The 22,451-nt window shown below is 31.5% G+C and overlaps 1 protein-coding gene and 1 long non-coding RNA gene across 2 annotated transcripts; one reads left to right on the top strand and one right to left on the bottom strand.

Annotated features, from left to right (window-relative positions):
- Nucleotides 1-4,173: 4,173 nt before the first annotated feature.
- LOC107462310 (uncharacterized) lies at nt 4,174-5,602 on the top strand. The gene is made up of 3 exons (XM_016080886.1): nt 4,174-4,353; nt 4,528-5,294; nt 5,479-5,602. The coding sequence occupies exons 1-3, from the start codon at nt 4,174-4,176 to the stop codon at nt 5,600-5,602; spliced, it is 1,071 nt and encodes a 356-aa protein (XP_015936372.1).
- Nucleotides 5,603-10,859: 5,257 nt separating this feature from the next.
- LOC127741067 (uncharacterized) lies at nt 10,860-11,919 on the bottom strand. Its single transcript, XR_008001964.1, has 3 exons — nt 11,817-11,919; nt 11,675-11,724; nt 10,860-11,579 (listed from the first exon to the last, which is right to left on the bottom strand). It is a non-coding gene; the product is annotated as an uncharacterized LOC127741067 (long non-coding RNA).
- Between the last annotated feature and the right edge of the window lie 10,532 nt (nt 11,920-22,451).

Genomic DNA, 22,451 nt, shown 5'->3' on the forward strand with positions numbered 1-22,451 from the left:
TAAAATATTATTTTTGTTTATTCGAGTGTCAAGATAAAAACGTCTATTTTATTGAGTTCAAGATAGTATGTGAGGGAGACAATGGACTATTTGTACAATGGTTATTGAGTTATGAAATGAACATCCCCTATACTATTTAGAATAACCATCCGAGTATAAGGGATAATAAACATCTTCTCGAAAAATTAGTTTACCAAGGATCGAACTCTTGACCTTTCGGATCTAGCGCTTTAATATCATATCATGATACCACTCATCCCAAAAGTTTCAGCTGGTAGGAAAATGTAACACTAATAATTATATCTCTAATACTCCATAAATCTCCATTGTACACATTGTATAAATATTTCATTGGTTCCTCATACTTTCCCTAAATTTAAAGACCAATTAACTATTAGGGTGTAATAAGTATGGTTTTTCAATATATTTAAGCTATAAACTTTCTCTAGCCTAATATTATACCTCAGAGTACCAAACTTGTTCTAAGTGTCCATTTATATAGTTTCAAATTGCAATATATGGCTGCTCTAGATCAGCTCAACTACACTTTTCATAATGTCCGATCTTATCATCTTTATGTAATCACTCATCACTACTCGTGGTGCATATTCAAACTTCAAAGTAAGTATGTAGAGCAATATACATAGTGACTCATATAAAAAGAAAAGTGGTTATCTTATAGTGAAAAATAAGAAAATACACTAATAATAGCCTTGAACTAAAAATATAACTAATAAGATTAAAATATAAAATTAATTATTCTCATCGACGTCACATCCAAAAAACCTTCAGCCACCTTGCCAGCTTGCCGTCACCGTAAGCTGCTGCCTTGGGTTCTTCTCTGCTCTGGGTGCTTCCTTCATGCCCTCTGATCTGCAGTTTTTATTATAATCTGACCAACACTTAATCAGCAAAAAAAATAAATAATGCTACATCATTAGCTGTAATTTTATACTATTAAAAATATTAATAATAACTATTTAATTATATCATTATTACAATAATGATCATCATACAAACCTAAGATGATAAGGTCTAGTAGCAAATATTTACATATCTGAATTTCACTTGATATCATTAATTTTAGCTGGTTATTATTCTAGTCAATTTTTTGTCGGCAATTATTGGAATCCAAAATCAATTATTAGAGACCTTCAACCTTATTTCCAAAAGTTAATCAAAAGAAAAGTGGTTTGTATGTTAGTAATTGCCCAATGTTGCGGTTAAACTGGTTTTGAGAGCCATGAGAGAGCGAGAGAGAGAAAGGAAACACGGGGTGGGTAAATACGGAGAGGCGTAGCAATAGGCATACAAATCAATAGGATAGGGATCCTCGGATTTGAAACAAAGAAGAGTATTATCGGTTGGAGCTAGATTCTTTCTTGATTTTTTGCTGATAATCTTCCAGTTGATATCTCAAAGCGTGAACTATTCAGTCTGTTCAACTGGACGGACAGGATTATAGACATTTATCTTGCACAGAAGAATAAGAATGGACAGATTTATCTATTTGTGTTTATCCGATACACCACAAAAGGAGGAGCATTGAAGGCTATTGCAGAAATGAATCACATGGTGTTGAAAGATAAGAGAATGTTTGTTGCAGAAGCAAAATACAGAAAAAAAACATGAGTTGAAGGACGTTAAAGGAAAAGAAGTGGAGGAACCGACAAGAAAATGGCAGGAAGGTGGACCTCAGCAGCACAAGATTGCAAGGAAGATGGAAGAGCATGTGGATAAGTTTGCAAGAGATGCGCAGGGCATGGACCCAAATAAGAACGGATAGATGGTCTAAGAAAATAGAAATACCAGTAGCAAAAGATAATGTTACTTGGCTACAAAGGAGTATTGTGAGAGGCACAAAGAAGATGATCAATTTTTAGGTACTATGTCAAAAGATTCATAATGAATGGCAGTGTGTAACGCATAAAAGGGAGTTGGGTGCATCAAAGCAATACTAACGTTTGACACGTTAGCTAATGCGGAGGAAGCGTACACATTCAGAATGAACGATCTATTAAAATTGTTCTATATGGTATGGAGATGGGATAAGACTGAGAGGAGCGAAACTAGAAGAGTCTGGTTGAAATGTTATGGAGTGCCTTTGCATGCCTGGTCAAAGGAGACCTTCACAAGATTAGGAGATCAATGGGGTGAAGTGGTAAAGTGTGATACTTTAACGGAAATATGTAGTTCGTTTAGTGTTGGTCGCATCCTGATAGATACATGTATGTTCGATATGATCAACGAGTGGGTTCATGTCACTATTGGTGCAAGCGGATTTGATGTTCTTGTAAAAGAGGTAGGCAGTGAGGTGTATAGAGAAGAATATTTTCCAAAGACCACGTTTGACCAAGGAGGTAAGCATATAGTGGCCACGAAAAATATACAGCAGGATGATATAAGGGAGGCAGCTAGTGGTGGCAGCCGAGGGTGGCAAGATGGGATTCGGCAGATGGACTCATGAAGAAGAAACAATCGAATGAGGAACAAGACAAGGACAAAATAGGAATTCTGCCTCTGAATTGAATGAGTGAAATATTTAGTTTTCAAATTATCATTATGAGAGCTGTGATTACGCGTTAACAAAGGAGAAGGAAATCTCAATGTTAACAGCTGCAAATAATCAGGAGATTGATTCAGATTACACGCTATCATGCAATTATAAGCAAATTCAAATCCCATATACGCATTCAACCGTTATTGGAAGGGAGAGGATTGGGCTGGTCGAAAGCAGGCCAAATGGCTTGAAGAGTAAGGATGATAAGAACAAATTGAAGATGGCCCAATTGAAAGAGGGAGGCTGTGGGCTGCCCATAACAGGTAGGGTTGGAGTAGCTGACGACCCGGCCCAGTTGAATGTGGAACAGTGGGTTGTGCAGCCCCTGACTCGGATGGAGAAAGAACTAGCGAATGCAAATTATTTCCTTGCTGGGTCGCGATGGATGCGTTGGGGAGAGGACGAGGTGAACTCGCGAGAGACTGGAACTGTACAAGGTTACCACAGCGCATCCCAAGGAGCTGGGAGAGATGCAGAAATCGGCGGGTAGAAGGACGGCGATGACACCACGGATCTGTACCCTGCAAATGGTGGTGTCGGGCACGGTTATAGGGACGACGCACAGATCCCTGGGGTAGCGCAAGTGTGCCGCTGTGCAGCGGGAAGAGCTGACGGAAGCGCGAAGAGCGACAGTCTTGGAGCCGATGATGACGTTAGAGATCTGAACCGTGTAGCTGCGAGTTTTGGACGCGGCAATGGCGAGGATCAACAGGCTCCTGGGAAGGCTATAACACAGCAGCAGAACCATGATTTTGAAAGCTTGAGAAAGAATATGATGGGGAATGAGAGGGATGGAAGATGACCGACTGAAGAGTACCTTGTGGGATCGGAACGCAGAGGCGCAGCAAGTAGGGGAGTGGCGACAGGGTTGGAAGAAGATTATGATGTTGGGCGAGAAACAGGGAATAAAAATCAAGCAGAAGATGAGTCTGAAGCAGGGTTGGGTAGGAATGAAGATTCGGCGTTATACGGAGGCAACCAAGGCCAGAGTCGGAAAGAAGAAATGGTGGAGAATAGGGAGGCTTGGAAATTGGCGGTTGAATCAAGTGCAATTCTGTGCAATGATGAATAAGACATTATGGCAATTCTCCAAGAGCAAAATGACGAATTAGCTAGAAAATGGAGACAATCTAAGCAAAAGGAGAAAATCAGAAGAAGTCGGCCAAAAATTCGTAAGCAGGTGTGTAATAAATTTTATAAATGATTTTAAGCTCTTGGAATGTTAGGTGTTTGAGAGGAGTTGCAAAATTGAATATAATAAAAAGTTTCAAAAATAAGTTTAGAATAGTTATGTTGGGTTTGATAGATACAAAAAAAGAGATGGTGAATAAGTTTGATGTAGCAAGTATTTGGGTAATGATAGTGCTAGTTGGGAGTGCGTTAATTCATTTGGAGCATCGAGAGGCTTACTCTTAATTTGGGATGAATCTGTTTTTAAACTGTTAAATTGCTATAAAGGAGATAGGTGGTTATATGTGCAAGGAGTGATGACCAAAGATAACTTTCACTGTGCTATTTGTCTAGTATATGGACCGCATGTGAGAGAGGAAAAACTCTTACTGTAGGAGGAGTTAAGTTATGTTACAGGGTTGTACCAAATTTCTTTTTGTTACATGGGGGATTTCAATGAAATTGTGCATATAGATGAGAGGAAAGGGGCGACAGGTCTATCAGCAACCGCTGAAGACTTCAGAGCATTGATAAATGATATGGAGTTGGTGGACTTAACGCTTAATAATCTCAAGTATACATGGTTTAGAGGACAGTCTTGTAGTCGTATTGATAGATGCCTGGTGAGTTTGGAATGGCTGGACGCATACCCAGATACTCGGTTTAGAGGAGGACAGAGAGGATTATCAGATCATTGTCTATTGATAGTAGAAGACAGAAGAGTAGTTTAGGGTATAAGACCTTTTCCCAGCCTAGATTCGTGGTTCACACATGAAGGCTTCTTAAGGATGGTGAAGGAAGAATGGATAGGGTTGGAAGATGCTCAGTTTCTGGATAAGCTGAAGGCGTTATCAAAACCGCTAGGTAGATGGCACAAGCGGCACTTTAGGAATATACCTGAAAATATAAAAAGGTTTGAGGATGAGATCAACAAAGTGGATGACATGGTCAGTAATGGGGTTTATGATGGTACAATCGAAGCAAGAAGAAAGGCGCTAGTGAGGTGCTGTGAACTGTGGTATACGAGGAAAGATATACACTGGAAACAAATGTCCAGGTCTCGGCATGCCAAGGAGATGGACAGGAATACAAGATATTTCCACAACATTGTATCAGCGAGAAGAAGAAATAACAAGATTGAGTCTTTAGTCATTAACGGGAGGTTGGTTAGGAATCATGCAAGGATCAAGGTCGCTATTAGAGATTTCTATAGGAAATTGTTCCAACAGGAAGTTACGCCAAATATAAGCTTTCGAGATGGTCTAGTCAACCGGTTGGGGATAGAGGAAACTCAAGTGTTAGAGATGTTACCGTCGGAGGAGGAAGTGAAGGATGCAGTATGGGATTGCGAATCATCTAAGACGCCGGGTAGTGATGGGTATAACATGAACTTTATAAAAATGTGCTGGGATGAGATTGGAGTGAAATTTACTAAAACTGTGATGACTTTCTTTGAGACAGCAAAGCTACCAATAGATTCCAATATTACTTGGGTAGTGTTGGTACCGAAATTTGTGGGCACAAAGGAGATAAAGGAGAATGAGAATGAGAAGTGTAATGCCAGGTTTAGTAGGGGAATCACAGAGTGTTTTTGTTAAAGGCAGGAGAATACATGATGGGACGTTAATAGCATGTGAAACTGTACAATGGCTTAAACTAAAAAGAAAGGCATCAACAATCATCAAACTGGATTTCCAAAAACCTATGACAGAGTCAAGTGGAACTTTGTTGATGTTGTTCTAGAAAAGATGGGGTTCGGGAGAAGATGGAGGGCATGGATTGGAGAATGTATCAGATCAGCATCTATCTCCATATTGGTTAACGGGTCATCATCGAACTGTTCAGGATGGAAAGGGGCCTGTGGCAAGGTGATCCTTTATCATCGCTTCTGTTTGTCCTTGTAGTTGACGTGTTGAATAGGATGATTGGGAAGGCGGTTAGAAATGAGAGAATATCCCTCTTTTAGTTGGTAGGGATAATATAGAGTTGTCACAGCTGCAATTTGCTGATGACACTATATTGTTCTATCCACCAGAGGAGAAGACAGTTCGAAATTACAAGAGACTTTTGCGGTGTTTTGAAGTTATGTCCGGGTTGAGCATTAACTTTGAAAAATTCAGTTTGATACCGGTAAATTGCAATCAAGAGTGGGTTGATCGAATGTGCGAACTACTAGGTGCCGAGCAACAACTCAGCCGGTGAAGTACCTGAAAATTAATCTTGGAGCAAACCCAAGACTGGTAAAAACATAGAAGCCGGTAATTGATAAGGTAGAAGAGAAACTTAGTTTGTGAAAAGCAAAGGTTCTCAGTAAAGTAAGGAAGTTGATCCTCATCAAGTCAGTAATCAATAGTCTACCAATTTATTATCTCAGCCTTTATAAAATGCCAACGGCAGTTGCGAAAAAACTAATTTCACTACAGCGAAATTTTTTTTGGAGAAAAGAGAATAGAAGACATGGATTGATTCTTGTAAAGTAAAAAATAATACAGGTACCGAAAAAATTAGGAGGACTAAGAGGATCTAGATTGGCTCTTGTAAAGCATATTTTTCACATATATATATACTCCTGCCCAAATTGAGCTTTATCATCGTCCATTGATAAATATAAAACATGTATTCCATTAGCAAAATATAATTCAAAGTAAGAGAAAAAAAAAAAAACTACAATGTCTCTTGGAGCTGCTTCTGTTGATGAGCGACCTTGTGCAAACTTTGGTCCTAGCAATTGGCAGGATACCTTCCTTCACTATGCTGATTCACAGTCTTTGGTATGTTCTTTATCACTGACATGCATGTATTTCTTTAAAGGATTTATAGTATATGCATGTAAATGCTCCATAAAACTTCATTCCCCAATAATTTTGAGGTTTTTGAAATCTACTTGATCGCCACCAATATATAATATTATATTTTAATTAAGTTGTTTTTAAATCAGAAGACTACGTCTTTTAAATACAAATGCTTCATTAAAATTTCATTTCCTGTAATCATTGTTATTATTATTTTCAAGAAATCAATTATGAAACAAAAAGTTCAAATACATAAAGAAACTGAAGATATATTTGTCTTCTAATGATAATTTGGATAATTTACCTATATAAATTATATCAACACCAAGATTATTAAATTATCTTAAAAATAAAATAGCTACAATTTTATTCTCTAATTTTTAATATAAATGATGAGTATTTTAAAAAATTTACAATCCGTTTTTCGAGTTCCACATGGGAACTGTCTCTAACCCGATTACCTAGCATTTGACCCCCTTTTTACGGCCCAAACTGATCTTATAAAGGGGAGCCAAAATCCCCTTCAAATACATTACTCATCTTATTCATACATACTTCTTAGATCTATCCTAACTTGAGTCTCAGAGTATTTTTGTAGATATCTATTCCCTTCGCTTCAATCAAACAATCCAACTACTGTCTCGACTCACAAATTTTCGATCTATCACACAATCCACACGAAAAACATCTAGTACACAAATAAACGTAAAACCATGAGAAATTCTATAATATATATCAAAAATAGCATGGACTATGCCTTAATAAATCATGGAATTTTGGTAGATTTTGAATGATATACGTAACCCACAAAAAGTTCTCATAATTTACCATAGTCTTGCGTAAAACTTGAAAAAAACTCACAATTTATGGATGGTTGCATAAAATTCTATAAAAGTCCATAATTTACTATTAAGAGAGAAATAAAATATTTTATGGGTATATATTAAATATTTTATTTTCATGACATTTTATCTATTATTCACATAAAATATATTAAATTTATATTCCTCAAATAATAAAAAATACTTCACAACATATTAATATAATTTTCTTAATTATATATAGACTTATAATTTTATACCCACACATTTCTTTAAGCATAATAGTATTTTTTAAATATTTTATAAAAAGCATATGAAATTAAAAAATAGTAAACAATTTAAATAATATAACTTAAATTAAATAAAATATTATAAACAATAATTTTAAATTTTTAAAAAGATTCATTGTCAATGTGACAATTTTATATTATAGAAAGAAAAAAGTTGGTATTAACATATAATTTTGTTTCTGATCACTTGACACCAATTTTATACATTTTTCTCAATAATAAATCATAAATTTTTATAGAGTTTTATACAACTATGCATAAATTGTGGGACTTCCTCAAATTTATGCAAAGCTATGATAAATGATGAGAATTTTTTGTGAGCTAGGTACATCACTTAAAATCTATTCAAATCCAGATCCGAAATTAATAAAATATTAGCACAAAGCTACAATTATATATTTCACCAACAATAGTCTTATATAGAGCAAGATAGCCTTCATTTTCATGTATTATTCTTTTATTTGATTCGACAAAATCGATATCATGTTTCTTAAGGTGCGTAGAATTGAAATAAGCTAATTGAGCTCTAGAACAGAAAATTCAATACCAATTCACTATGGACCTAATATTTTAGAGTAAATTATATGTATAGATATATTTAACAAATTCATGAAGAACAACGAAGGAAGTTCAATGAAATCATTACTAGAGATGTATGTTCAAGGAACGTAAAACTTGTATGAAGTTGCACAATTAAAGGTTCATAGGGAGCATATATATTAGAGGCTAGGAAGCACAAGATTTCACATACACTAATATAAATGAAAAATGTTAGAGGATTATTAAAAATTTTTATTTTTGACCATCAGTTAACTATCAATGTTTAAAAGTATCATATATATATTATATTGTTAAATTATTAGACTAAAAAAAACTAAATTAAAAAAATTGTGTTATTGATTAAATAATAGTAAAAAATAATAAATTCTCATAACCTTTTAACATTTTTTAATTTAAAAGTCCATCACCAACAACCAATGGAGCCAATCTATTGTTGAACAAATAATTAATCAGAGCTTAAAGCAACCTCTTCACAAGGCAATTCTAAGAATAGGAGCAAGGTCATATTTGTCTTTTTACAAATAATAATTTTTTTAAACTTTGAGATGGGATCGGAGACTGAACTAAGATAGTTTATACTTTTATCCTCTTTTTTATTCTTAGTACATAAACAAAATATTTCATGAGATTTTTTTTATTTTTTTCTCATAATGCTAAAAATTGAAACAGAACCAAGGAAGAATTGAAAAATGACATAATCATATATCTTAATTTAACCTCAAAGTGTAACGAGACTTTCATGCATATTATGGTATAATTTCATTATAATCAATTTCTTCTCACAAATGCCAAACAATTGGAACTAAATTCTAGTTTCGATGCCATGGCACCAATGGAACTTCCCTATCAAGTTTTCAAGAATGCCAAGATAGAACTCTAAACTAGAGTTCCAGAAACGAATGTCAAGACAGAACTCTAAGCCAAAGTTCTTAAACCAAACTTCAAGATGGCAAGATAAAGGCTTTTCTTTTTAATCTATTTTTTATAACACCCTACCACAGGGCTTTACGTTTAAGCAGTAAAATAGAGGTAGTGTGGTATTACGACCTCTAAAATAAAATTTATATATAATAATATTGAAAAGGATACAATATACGAGGAGTCTTGAAAAACGGATAAAGCAAAATCGCAAAATAAAAAGCGCAACGCTCAAGAAACAGGATTACTTGCGTGCGAAGAAACCTAAGGTTCATAAGCATAACTAAACAAAAAGTAGGAATGGAGGGACAAAAATACAATATAACAAGCTCCTAACTCAGCCTACGAAGTTAAGACTGACCGTAGAATATTTACATATAAAATATACAACCTTTAGCCCAAAAGAACATGTTTAAAAGCCGTAGTTCTCCATAAACCTCTAAGAGGTACAAAAGCAAAGTAGTAATATACACATGAGGAGAGTCTAATATATATATATAGCCTCTCGACTTGCATTTGAAAAATAACAACATAGTATGGGATGAGGACCGGAGGTTCTCAGCATGGTAAAGGTGCTACACACATAAGATATAAGATCCTGAGAATGCCAAAGACAATCCTAGAACGCCACACTCAGATTATAAATCTTAAAGGACTAAAACATAAACCATGAAAGGGGTGGTCCTCTGGGGATTCCTAAACCTAACTAAAACCTAACCAGAATCCTCAATCTCTCCGCTTTTTCTTCGTTTCTCCAACTCCAATGAAATTGCACAGACATACAAGCAGATAATGGCAAACACAGGTAGAATACAAGTAATACAAATAGCAAGTATAACAATTAGCATATTAAAAATCACTTAGGCATTCCTAATTAATGCACAAGCAAACAATTCATACAAATGCACATGATGAATGTCTATCCTACGGGCCGTGAGCTCATGCATCAGTTACTTTGCCAAAACCCGACACATCTAGTAGCTAACCCAGACATTTGTCTCTAGGTTGCGCATCTCCAAGAGGATCATAAACGAAGGAGAGTGCCTTTTCACCTCCTCATGGAGGTTTCACGAAGGAGAGTGCATTTCCACATCGAAGAAGTGTGCATTTTCACCTTACAACTAGAGAAGAGAATGTAGAGGAAATAATACAAAGGAGAGTGCCTTTCCACCTTCCTCACATCCCCATCACGACAAGAGGGAGAACTTCTGTCCTCAACTTGCCATCCAAACACATTTTTAAGTTAACACGCAAACGGGTTTCTTACCCCAAACCTTGTCATATCGACCATTCCGGCCATACTAGTCATTGCCAGTCTTAACACTCACCCCTAAATTCTAATTCAGTCACGTCTTCGCACTTTTTATTCATAATTCGTCAATTTCTAAGCTTACTTCACTCACAAGTTACCACCATCTCCTAACCCCATGATGTTCCTAGACTTACTAATAAGATTTAGGATATAGAATGGAAATAGAGGTTTAGAAATTTGTAGTTTGGCTTAAAAACACAAAATCCAGATTTGCTGAAACAGGGGTCACGCGTACCCCACGCGTACGCGTGACCCTTGTTTCAGCAAATCTGGATTACGTGTGGGAGTGCATTTTGGCCCATTTCACGTACGCATAGCCTTGTCCGCGTATGCATGTATGCAGGCAGAATTGACCCTTCGCGAATGAAGGGTATGTGTATGCATACATTGCAGTTTGGCCAGAAATGACTAACTCTGCAGAATTTCAGCTTCACCCTCCGAACTTCCGACGCGCATAACTTTTTCGTTTTAAAATATTTTTCATCCGTTCTTCGAACGTCGTAAACCTCATGAATTCAATTTTCATTTGAAATAAGTTTGAAATAATTTGGAGGTCCGAAAGCCAAGTTATGATTCACCGAAATTTGGCCAAAAATCAATTTTTTCACAAAAATCCTCAAACCTTTTTTTTTACCAAAAAAGTCAAATTCAATACCACATTCTACTCATACAATAGCACCACAATAAACCATTTATAGCACCACCATCCCCCTAATCAGCCATTCCTCGATATTACACCATTTCAAACATAACCTTCCTCAACTAACTAACAAATTCATCAACCATTCATCATATACACATATTCAATTTTAACTCCTTACCAGTCATCATTAAAGCATCATATAATATTCTATACCTCATCCCTAATATCAAACAACAATCAACTCCCAACTTAGTTCACAATTATTTCCAAGGCACTAAACAATTTAACATACACATGCATTCATTTCTATCTTATGGTCATCTAACCCGAATTTTCACAAGACATTATATATTAAATACGAAAAACCTAAATTATACCTTAGCCGATTTTTACGTATTAACCAAGGCAACCTTCAAGGCAAGCTCACAAGCCTTCCTTACCACAATTCAGCTTCCCAAGCTTCCAATCAAGCTTCCAATACCCACAAATCAAACTCCAATATACATGTATACCTAAATTCACATTAGCACACATGCATATATCTAAGACTTAATACCCAATACACAAATTAAAGGAATTAGCTAGAGTTCTATGATTCTCACCTTACCTAAGTATCATATAAGAAAGAGTGAATGTTTTCCTCAAACTAATCGAGTCCTATAACATCAAAGAAGCAAAATCACACCGACGTTCTAATAATTTTCGAAAATCAAAAGGGGCAGAGCAACTGGAGTAAAAGTGAGGCTTACCAATAAAATTGTTCCGATAGATTCGTGGAGCTCGACGCGGTGGTTGCATAGTCGCAAACGGCATGACGATCGGAGCTCATAGTGGAAAGATATGATGGTTTGAAATGGAGGTTAGGGTTTGGAACCCTTCTCTTCCCCTTGGATGTTTCAGCGTCCTTCTTTGCTGAATGGGGAAGAAGGGGCTCTCCCTTCATTAAGTATTGGGCCAATAAATTGGACCTTGGTCTCATTTTGGAGCCAGTTCGATCCGTTCAAGAAGTTAGAGTCTCATATATTTAAAATTTTGCATAAGCACTCTTTTTTTCTCTAATTTGAATTCTAAATTGTCTTTAATAGAGTGACATTGCTTAAACTCAAATTCTAAAAAAATAAGAGATACGACGCTCGGTGTTTCCAACAAAACCCTAATGAGAGGAAAGTAGACAAAAGTATGATGTTCAAAAATACATTTTCCTGCCTTTCTAACTCTGGATCTACCGCATATATAGGTAGTATTATTTTTTTTGCTCTCTTAGAGACTTGGGGCTGATTAGTTTAATGAAAATGAAAATAAGATATGAAAATATAATTGATTAAATATTTTAAAAATATCTTTAACAAAAATATTTTTAAAAAAAATAGAACAAAGTTAAAAACATTATCTTTATGTTTTCAGTTTTTTCAGTTTTAAAACTAAAATACGGTATTTTTGGTTTTGGGACAAAGGTTCGAATCTCTCTTTTATATGTTTTTTTTCACGCTATATTCACCGAGTGTATTTTGCTAGTTTTTTTCTGTTTTTTTCTCCTTTCTCTATACATTTTGTTGTTAGAATATCTATTATTTACTTTCAATTTATGCATACATCTCTTAAAAAGATAAAGTTTTTTTATTTTTTTTAATTTTATTTGACCCTTTTGATTTTTTATTTTAGACTTGATTTTTGTATTTTTGAATATATACACAAGGTAATTAAAGAAAAAATAGAGCTCTAATTAGAATTAAAATATGTATTTATTAAGTTGTTTATTTTATTTAGTATTAAATACGTATTCTACGAATTAAACATATTTTTGTTAAATTTCTTTATTTTTGACATTTCTTTTTTCGTTAAAAAAATTTTGTTATGAAAATAATTTTTTAAATAGACAATCAATTATAAAAGTATCGATAATAAAAATTAAAAGAATAGATAAAAACTTAAAAATATTGATAAAAATGTTGGTTTTTTGTTTTAAATTTTTTAAACTTTAATATTTATTTATTCATTATTTTATTAATAAATTATTTGTTAAAAAAATATTTACATCAATAAATTTTGATAGTAATTGATTCGTTTGGTGTAAAACTAATTTGGTGTAAAACTAATTAAAGATAGTATAATAAGAGAGTAATTTATTTTATATTGATACCATGTAAAAATTAATTGTTAATTTAATAAAAAATTAAATAACTAAAATCGTACATTTAATAAAAATATATTTTTATAATTTAAACTATCGAATATATATTTTAAAAATAAGTTAACCAAAAATATTTTTATTATTTTCGATACTTAGAAATGATTTTTCTTTTCACAAACTAATCACGTTTTTTAAAATGAAGAAAGTTAAAAATGATTTTTATTTACAAAAAATAGAAAATATTTTTACAAACCAATCGGTTCTTTAATTTTTTTTTTTGTTAGTGTTTGTTTCTAGTGGTTAGAATTGAAACCGAAAGACTGAAACTAAATATTATATTTAGTAATCAGAAATTAAAACTAAAATTTTAGTTTTATGATATAAAATTTCAGTCTTTTTAGTACTTCTATAAATGAAGATAGAGGGTACTGAAATTTCTGAGACTGAAAACTAAAATTTTAATAATATTTATTTTTAAAAATATTTATTTAATTTTTAAAATTTTAAATATATTATCAATCAATCTTTATATTTATTTTAAATCAAATATAATACTTAGATATAACTCAAATCAGTATATTTTATACTAAATATAATACAAAAATTTAATTTAACTTTTGTCTTTCAATCTTAATCTTCTTTCTAAATATAATTTTATTTTAAATTTTAATAATTTATTTTTAAAAATACTTATTTAATTTTTTAAATTTTAAATATATTATCAATCAATCTTTATATTTATTTTAAATCAAATATAATACTTAAATATAACTCAAATTAGTATATTTTATACTAAATATAATATAAAAATTTAATTTAACTTTTGTCTTTTAATCTTACTCTTCCTTCTAAATATAACTTTATTAATCTTCGTTCTAAATGCAACTTTTAGTTTAGACAATTGTGCTATTAAGATTTGTCATTGTACTTTGTTGTTGTCCTTTTTTACTGTCTTTTGTGTGTCAAGGGTATTAATGTGATGTTGTCATTATTCTTCATTTTTATTCAATCATTTGTATTACAGGATGTTAGTACTTTTTTGCTCACTCCAAGTTTTGCAACTACCTTACATTTTGTATGGGTGAATATTTATTTCGGTCTTTGAAGAATTATAGTTTTAAATAAAAAAAATGTTTTTTATTTTTAAAATTTAATTTTGTGAGACTGATTAGTTATTTTATTAATTATTTCTCTTTAAAATATACTTATGTGATATGTTAATTACTAATATATCTTTTATTTAATTTTTATAAATAAAAATAATTTAAAAATTATTAATATTTCTTAATTTTACACAATAAATTTATTCAATATATTTGAAAAAGATAACAAAAGAAAAACTAAATAACATTGACAATTATCTCTAAAAGACAACAAAACTCCGAACAAAAATAATTTATCAATCTTAGTTTATTCTTAACGAATAAATTAACAGTTAAACATACTTTATTCTATTAATACAAAAAAATATTGATAGAGGGATTGATAAATCTCATAAAATAAAGATCAATGACAAAAAATATTAATATTTTTTATTAAAAATTGCATTGTCTTTTAAAGTTGATGGTTTATGAGTGGCTAAGAAAAGGGATGGTTGAATCTTAGCCCCTTTTTTCACTTAATAACACTTGCTGGTCTTTGAAACAATTTCTGGAGACTTTTGATTTTTGTCTCGTACCTAGCCACGAGACTTTTTCTTTTTATCTCGTGACCCAGCACGAGATATTTTTCAGTTTTATCTCATATGCAGTAGAAACAGAAATAGAGTAGAAGAGAGAGAAAATTACACCAAGATATATCCTGATTCAGCTGCTAAGTGCAGTGCAGCCTACATCCAGTCTCCATCACAACAATGATGGAATTTCACTATAATCTTCTTGATTACAGACACCAATTCTCCCTAGGAACTACCCTTTCTATCCGAGACAAGTCCAGAATCTAAACGCAAAATTGAACTTGACTTGGTCACTATTAAGCTTCAACTGTAAAGTGCTAACCCAACTTATAAGGAGATTCCCACAGAATCATGAAACACAACACAGATATACAAAGGAACTCCAAGGACATCTATGGATTTTTCTTTTAATTTTGCACTCTCTGCCTTTTTCCGCTCTATGACTTTTTCTTACAAACCTCACTGTTTGTCTTTTTCCATGAGACTCAAGACATGACAAAATTAAATAGAAAAATACAAAACAGAATATATTGAAGGAGAAGAACTTCTGTTAGCTCAGGTAACTCTGAGAACTCTGTGCCTTGTACTCTCTCATTTTCTCCTTGTTTCAAGCCCTAGCTGTTCACCCTATTTATAGAGGAAAAAGCCTCCACGGTTGAAACCAAAAGAACCAAGCTAATCTTCTTCTTCTTCATGCAAATCGGTTCGGCCAGAGAGAGAGGAGAAGTAACCGAATGCAATAACCAACATGCAACTACCTCTGGTTCTTCCTTGATCACCAATAATCATCAATCCGAGCCTTCCATCTTGCCTTGCACTCCAAGATGAACTCATAGTCCTTGATGCATGCTTGATGATGACAGCTCCTCCTACTCCACTTTTGCTTCCTCCTTCACGTAGCCACCCTAGCTACCTTCTGTGATGAGTGAATCCAAAAGCAGAGACGAGCCATACCTCCAAAAAATATTCCTCTACTGACCGAAATCTTCATCATCCATTTTTGGTATGGAGAAGCTGAAATCTCTTCACCAAATCTTGCCTTTCTTGGTTGAAGATCTTAGCCACAACATACTTTTTGTTTTCTTTTTCTTGACATCATTGTGATGGTCTTTAACTTGCTTCTACCTTCATCTTGATAGCTTGCAAAAGCTTCCATAGTTGCTGTGATGGAAGTGACCGAAAGTGAGAAGTAAGTAGAGAGAGAAGACAGAAAATATTCAATGGATTTAAACAATAATCAATGAACAAAGAGAGAGAATAAAAGTGAATTCAAGTTTTTCACTTCGTTGGAAGCAAGGAAATTTTGCTTTCTTTACTTAATGGTTTCGATCATGCAAGCTTGCCTCCAGCAAGTGTTTCAATTTTGGGCTTAGTTTAACATGGTTCTGGCTCAAGTAATCACAAATTGCTTCAGCTACTTAATATACCAAATTGAACAAGACTGAGTGATCATAAACACATTGGACTTGCAATAATAATTCAGACTGGCCCAATTCAATTCAGCCATAATAAAAATTTGTATCAATGCTGAATATCAATTTGGGCTTGTTGTTGATTTCTTTTATTTTTGGCCCAACAGAAAAATTTACACACGCACACACAAAATTATTAATTAAGCAAGTATGATTTAAAATCAAATTAATAATTTTATAATTAATTATTTTAATAATATTTGTTCGTCAAATTTAAATTAGAATTTTTCAAACTCATAAAAAATAATCGTCAAAAATAGTTTGATTTTTTTTCCTTTTTATATTGGATTCTAACTCCAATCAATTTTGATCCAAATGTTTCTGGACACTTCTTGCAGTGATCGAATACTAAAGGCTTCAATTTTTCAAGATTTGCAATTGTGATATTTTATTTTGCTACACCAGAATAAAATTATCCCTTGCCATGTTATGACTAAGGATGACAATAAAACAGATAGAGCTAAATTTTTGTGATATTTGATCCCACTTAGTTTTATTCTACAATAATTTGCGGAAGAGTTGTTCTATTCTTATTCATGGGTAATAAAAAATTAAATTCTAATCTATTTTTGTAGATACTTATTTTACTTCTATAATTATTAAGATTTAACAAATAAAATTAAATTTTAAAATTTATATAACCATCATTATATATATAATATAAATTAAAATAAAAATTTAAAAATAATATAATATTATTATAAATACCTGCACATCTATATGGTATTCCCATCTCTAGATATGACATTCACTAATTTTATAATATAACTCTTTTTTCACCTATACTTCTTAAATTTGCAACTCATCTTTTTTTGGATTTTTTTTATTGTAATCTCCTTCAGCAGGTGCGCTTCTCCTTTATCATAATTTTCCTTTTGAGCTTTGTCCATTTCTCCCTTGATTTTTTCCGTCTTCATTTTTAATGTCATGATTTTTTTTCATAGTATTTTTGCATATGAAACATTTTTACCAAACCCAAGTGCAAACTAAAGTCATCAAGTAGTATTATATTTGTAATAATAACAATGCTTATTTAAAATAATAATTTGAGCCTAATAACAAAGAAGATTCTTCTTTGATGTATGATTTCTAAAATTTGGTTTCTCCTTTAATAATCTCTAAATCTGTCCTTGAGTTGATTCATCTCTATTCTTTGATGGTCATGCCAAAAAAAATTGAATGAGATAGTTTCGTTTAGAAAAGAGACTTTTATTTATGAGAGAATTGACTAAAAATTACACACACACACACACACACATATATATATATATATATATATATGATTAAAACATAAAGTATTATTTGTATTAGTTTGATTAATATCAAATTTGATTTAAGAAACAAATAAAACCAATGAATTCGCAACAAATAATCGTCACATATCATATATAGAGATAAATGACATTTGAATTTGTTGATTTTTTACTCTTTTGAGTTGAATATTAAATCGAAAATATTTGCAGGGAGTGAAGGAAAGCATGAAAGAAGAAGTTCAAATATAAAAAGAGAAAGTGAAGATGTATCTATCTTTTAATGACAATAATATCATACAAAAACTAAGTTTAATTGACTCAATTCAACGTTTGAGTATATCTCATCATTTTGAACGTGAAATCGGTGAGATATTAGTACAAGCCCATAATGATTTTACCAACAATGGTTTTGCTACAGAAGATCGTGACCTTAACTTTATTGCATTACGTTTTCGTTTACTCCAACAAAAGAGATATTATATTTCATCAGGTATATATGTAAAAATTCAATATTTTATCTTATATATAATTGCAGTATAAAAAAATATCCATTATTAATTATGGATTCACACTAATTATGTGAATTACATAGATATTTTCAACAAATTCAAGACTAAAAAGGGAGAATTCAATGATATTTTCAACTAATCCACTGAGTTAATTAATCAACCGGTTGAACTCCGAAATAAAAGTTTTATAATAAAATAAAATAATAAATAAATACACTAAAATATAATTATAAATTTATAGTGTAATATGTTTATAATGTAATAAGGACTATCACTTCTTTACGTGGTAGAATTCTTAAGAAAAAAAAAGGAACTTATTACGTTAACATTTGTAGCCAAATTTTACCATGGTTATATTTATGTATGTATACTTATTTCCGTTCTGTTTTTTCTGGATAAACAGTTCTGCTTATCATTTGTGGTAATTTCTCCAAAAGCTAAAACTGGATTACACCAAAAAAAGCATTTGTATCTGTTTCTATATATGTACAAATTCACAACTATATTTCACAACAAATAATTAATAGCAAGAGCAGCATAAAGAGAACTAAAACAGGTAAGTGTTCGTATTGACACCTCATATGATTGGTGTTCTTAATTAGAAGCATAAATATGCTTTTGGAAGCTGCCCTGTGGTTTTGGACTTCTGGCCTTCTCTTTTGCTTTGCGCTCTTCTTTTTCCTCTTCTTTCATATGCTTTTCGACTTAACCAAATTTTTAAGATCTTATGACATTCATGGAATATTCATTATATTAGCATATGTTGAACATTGCAGCAAAACAAAGAAGGCACAAAAAACATAATTTTAAATGGCCTAATTGAACACAAAAAAAAAAGGAACAAAGCACAAAAAAACACAGCACAGTAGTAAAAAAGACACATAAGAGTAAAGTACAGCACAACAACAATGAACAGAGCTAATCAATAATCAGTCAATAATCAATATAATTTATCAGTATCAATTTATCAATATCAATAATCAATACCCATTCAACAATTTATCAGTGAGCAGAGCTAATCATTCAACAATTTATCATCAATCGGTAGGCCAATAACAGAGTTAATCAAACTAGAACAAGCAAGAACAAGCTAGTAAGCCAGTAACAGATTTAATCTTTATCATCAAGCAGTGAGCCAAAAAAAACACAAAACACTAGCAGTGAACGTTAGCACTAGTAGTGGGCAAAAAATATGACGAGCACAGACCTTCCAAGAACAAGCACGAAGAAGGTTTGATTTCTGAACAAGCACAGCAGCAGAAAGCAGAGTTAATCATTCATCAATTCAATCTGGCACTAGCAATAGCAGAATAAAAACATTCAAAATAAAAAACAATCTGAGTAGCACTAGTAGAATTCTAAACCTTCGTTCTCGCTTTGGAACAGAGCATTAAAGAAAATGAAAAACAAGCCCAAAGAAGACTGTAGATCAATAGAAAAACCAAACAGATCTTTAAGGTTTTTAATTTTTCATTCAATTTATGCAGGGTTTTTTTATTTTTGCAAAAGAAGACATGGTTTAAAGATAATTTGTTCCTAAAATCCTAAAAACCCACTTGCTTTCCCTATCATAATTTAACCAATCATGTGAAAAATAAATTCAACCACAACTTAAAGAGAACAAATAAAATCTTCTATCTTTAAGTTTGAACAACAGTTATATCAATTACAATAATTAAATTTCTCATTAACCTTCCATTATAGGCAAATAAAAAGATTGCTATATATATCAAAAAATCATATTGTTTGAGCAAGATATAATCATATTGTATATGAATTATAAATCGAATTAAATAGAGATTAGATTATATACCTGATTTTGCTCTTTTGAATTGATTAAAATGAACTCGATTCTAACTAAATTAGATCGTACATCTAATCATATATCTATTGTGTTGAAGTGACAATTAACACTTACACAATAAAAAAATTTAAATACGGTCACGTTTTGGAGTAGAGAGAAATGTGATAATTATAGTATTTATAGTCTCAATCTTATCAACTCATTTGCACTATTTTAGGATTTTTTGTCCACAAAACACAAGCTTAAAAACCCAAATCCAAATATTACCGTTTACATAGTATATTAGTCGAATAAAATAAATCTTTAATTTACAAAGAATATCTATGATAAAATGGTAACATTTCATTTTAAGATGTGCTTGGATAGAATGTTTTAAGAATTAATCACATTTTAGAGTATAAAAAAATGTGATAACATATTTATAGTCTCGATCTCATCAACTCACTTGCGCTATTCTATGGCTTGTTGTCTACGATACAAAGCCCAAATTTTTGAATTGTAGTTTACATAGTGTATTAGCCAAACAAAATAAATTTTAATTTGCAAAGAATACGTGCGATAGAATGGTAAAATTTTATCTTAAGATGTGTTTGGATAGAATGTTTTAAAAATTAATCATATTCTAGAATATAGAAAAATGTTATAACCAACAGTATTTATAATCTCAATCTCATCAACTCATTTGATCTATTCTAGGGTTCGTTATCTATAAAGTCCAAACTCAAAAATCCAAATCCAAATCCAAATATTGTAGCTTACATAGTGTATTAGCTGAACGAAATAAATCTTAATTTGCAAAAAATACCTGTGATAGATAGGGGTGTTCGCGGATCAGATCGGATATGGTCGAAAATTCAATCCGATTCGCACAATTCTCATCGAATCAAATCGGATCGGATATGATATCCGCGCTTTTTAGTGCCGGATCGGATATCTGATATCGGATATATCCGCATAATTAAACATTCTCTTTTTTATCATATTTCTATGAAAAAAAATTCGATAAAAATATTTCTTTCATACTTTTAAACTTATTTATTTCTAAAATATTTTTAATCAAACTCTTTCTAAATAACAAAAATAAAATAATACAATATATGAATAATAATTACTAACTAAAACATACAAACAAGTAAATATAATATCAAACATATATATGTTTATTTTTTTAATTATTATGGTGCGGATCTGCGGATCGAATACGCGGATGTAGAGCAGCCGATCCGCAAAGGGTGCGGATTCGATCCGATCAATTTGCGGATCGGATCGTATTAGCAATTTTCGGATCGGATGCGGATATTAACCGCGGATCTGTGGATAAGATCCGATCCATAGACACCCCTAGTGATAAAATAGTAAAATTTTATCTTAAGATGTGTTTTGATAGAATATTTTAAAAATTAATTATATTCTGAAATATAGAAAAATGTGATAATTAATCGTATTTATAGTCTATCTCATCAACTCATTTGCACTATTTTAGAATTTATTGTCTATAAAGTGCAAGTTCAAGTCCAAGTCTAAGTCCAAAAACTCAAATTCAAATATTGCAGTTTAAAAACTAAATGTATTTTTAATACAATAGATAAATTCTATAATTAAGTTCCTTTAGTTTTAAAATAATTTATTTGGACAAACTAATTATGTTAGTTATATTTAAAAACGTTTTGTTTCAGAAAAGTAATTAAATTAATAGAAAAAACTGTAAATCAATTAAAATATAACTAACATAATTAGTTTGTCCAAACAATTATTTTAAAATTAAAAGAAACTTAATTATAGAATTTATCTATTATATTAAAAAAACATTTAATTTTTAAAACATTCTATCCAAACATATTATAAGATGAAATTTTATCCTTTTATTACTATGTAAATTGCAGTATTTGGACTTAAGTTTTAGGACTTGGACTTGCACTTTGTAGACAACAAATTTTAAAATAGTACAAATAAGTTGATGATATCGAGACTATAAATACTATTAATTATCACATTTTTCTATATTCTAGAATATAATTAATTTTTAAACTATTCTACCAAAATACATCTTAAAATAAAAGTTTACTATTCTATCACAGGTATTCCTTCTTTGCAAATTAAGATATATTTCGTTCGGCTAATACATTATGTAAGCTACAAGTGAGTTGATGAGATTGAGATTATAAATACTATTTATCCTCCTGATTTCTATGGCAGGTATTCTTTGCAAATTAATATTTATTTTGTTTGGTTAATACACTATGTAAACTACAATATTTGGATTTGGGCTTTGTATTGTAGATAACAAATCCTAGAATAACCCAAGTGAGTTGATAAGATCGAAACTATAAATACGGTTAGTTATCATATTTCTCTATATTCTAGAATGTAATTAATTTTTAAAACATAGTATCTAAACACATTTTAAAATAAAATTTTACTATTTTATCACAGATATTCTTTGTAAATATTTATTTTGTTCAGCTAATGCCTAATATACTAAGTAAACTGTAATATTTGAACTTGGATTTTTTGGACTTGGATTTTGTAGACAAAGAATC

Source organism: Arachis duranensis, chromosome 8 (genome assembly GCF_000817695.3).
Source record: "Arachis duranensis cultivar V14167 chromosome 8, aradu.V14167.gnm2.J7QH, whole genome shotgun sequence".
NCBI lineage: Eukaryota > Viridiplantae > Streptophyta > Magnoliopsida > Fabales > Fabaceae > Arachis > Arachis duranensis.

Coding starts and splice junctions, on each gene's coding strand:
- LOC107462310 (XM_016080886.1), top strand. CDS start 4,174: ATGGGGGATTTCAATGAAATTGTGCATATAGATGAGAGGAAAGGGGCG. Junction 4,354..4,527: donor GTCGTATTGATAGATGCCTG/GTGAGTTTGGAA, acceptor AGGATGGTGAAG/GAAGAATGGATAGGGTTGGA. Junction 5,295..5,478: donor AATGAGAAGTGTAATGCCAG/GTTTAGTAGGGG, acceptor GTTCTAGAAAAG/ATGGGGTTCGGGAGAAGATG.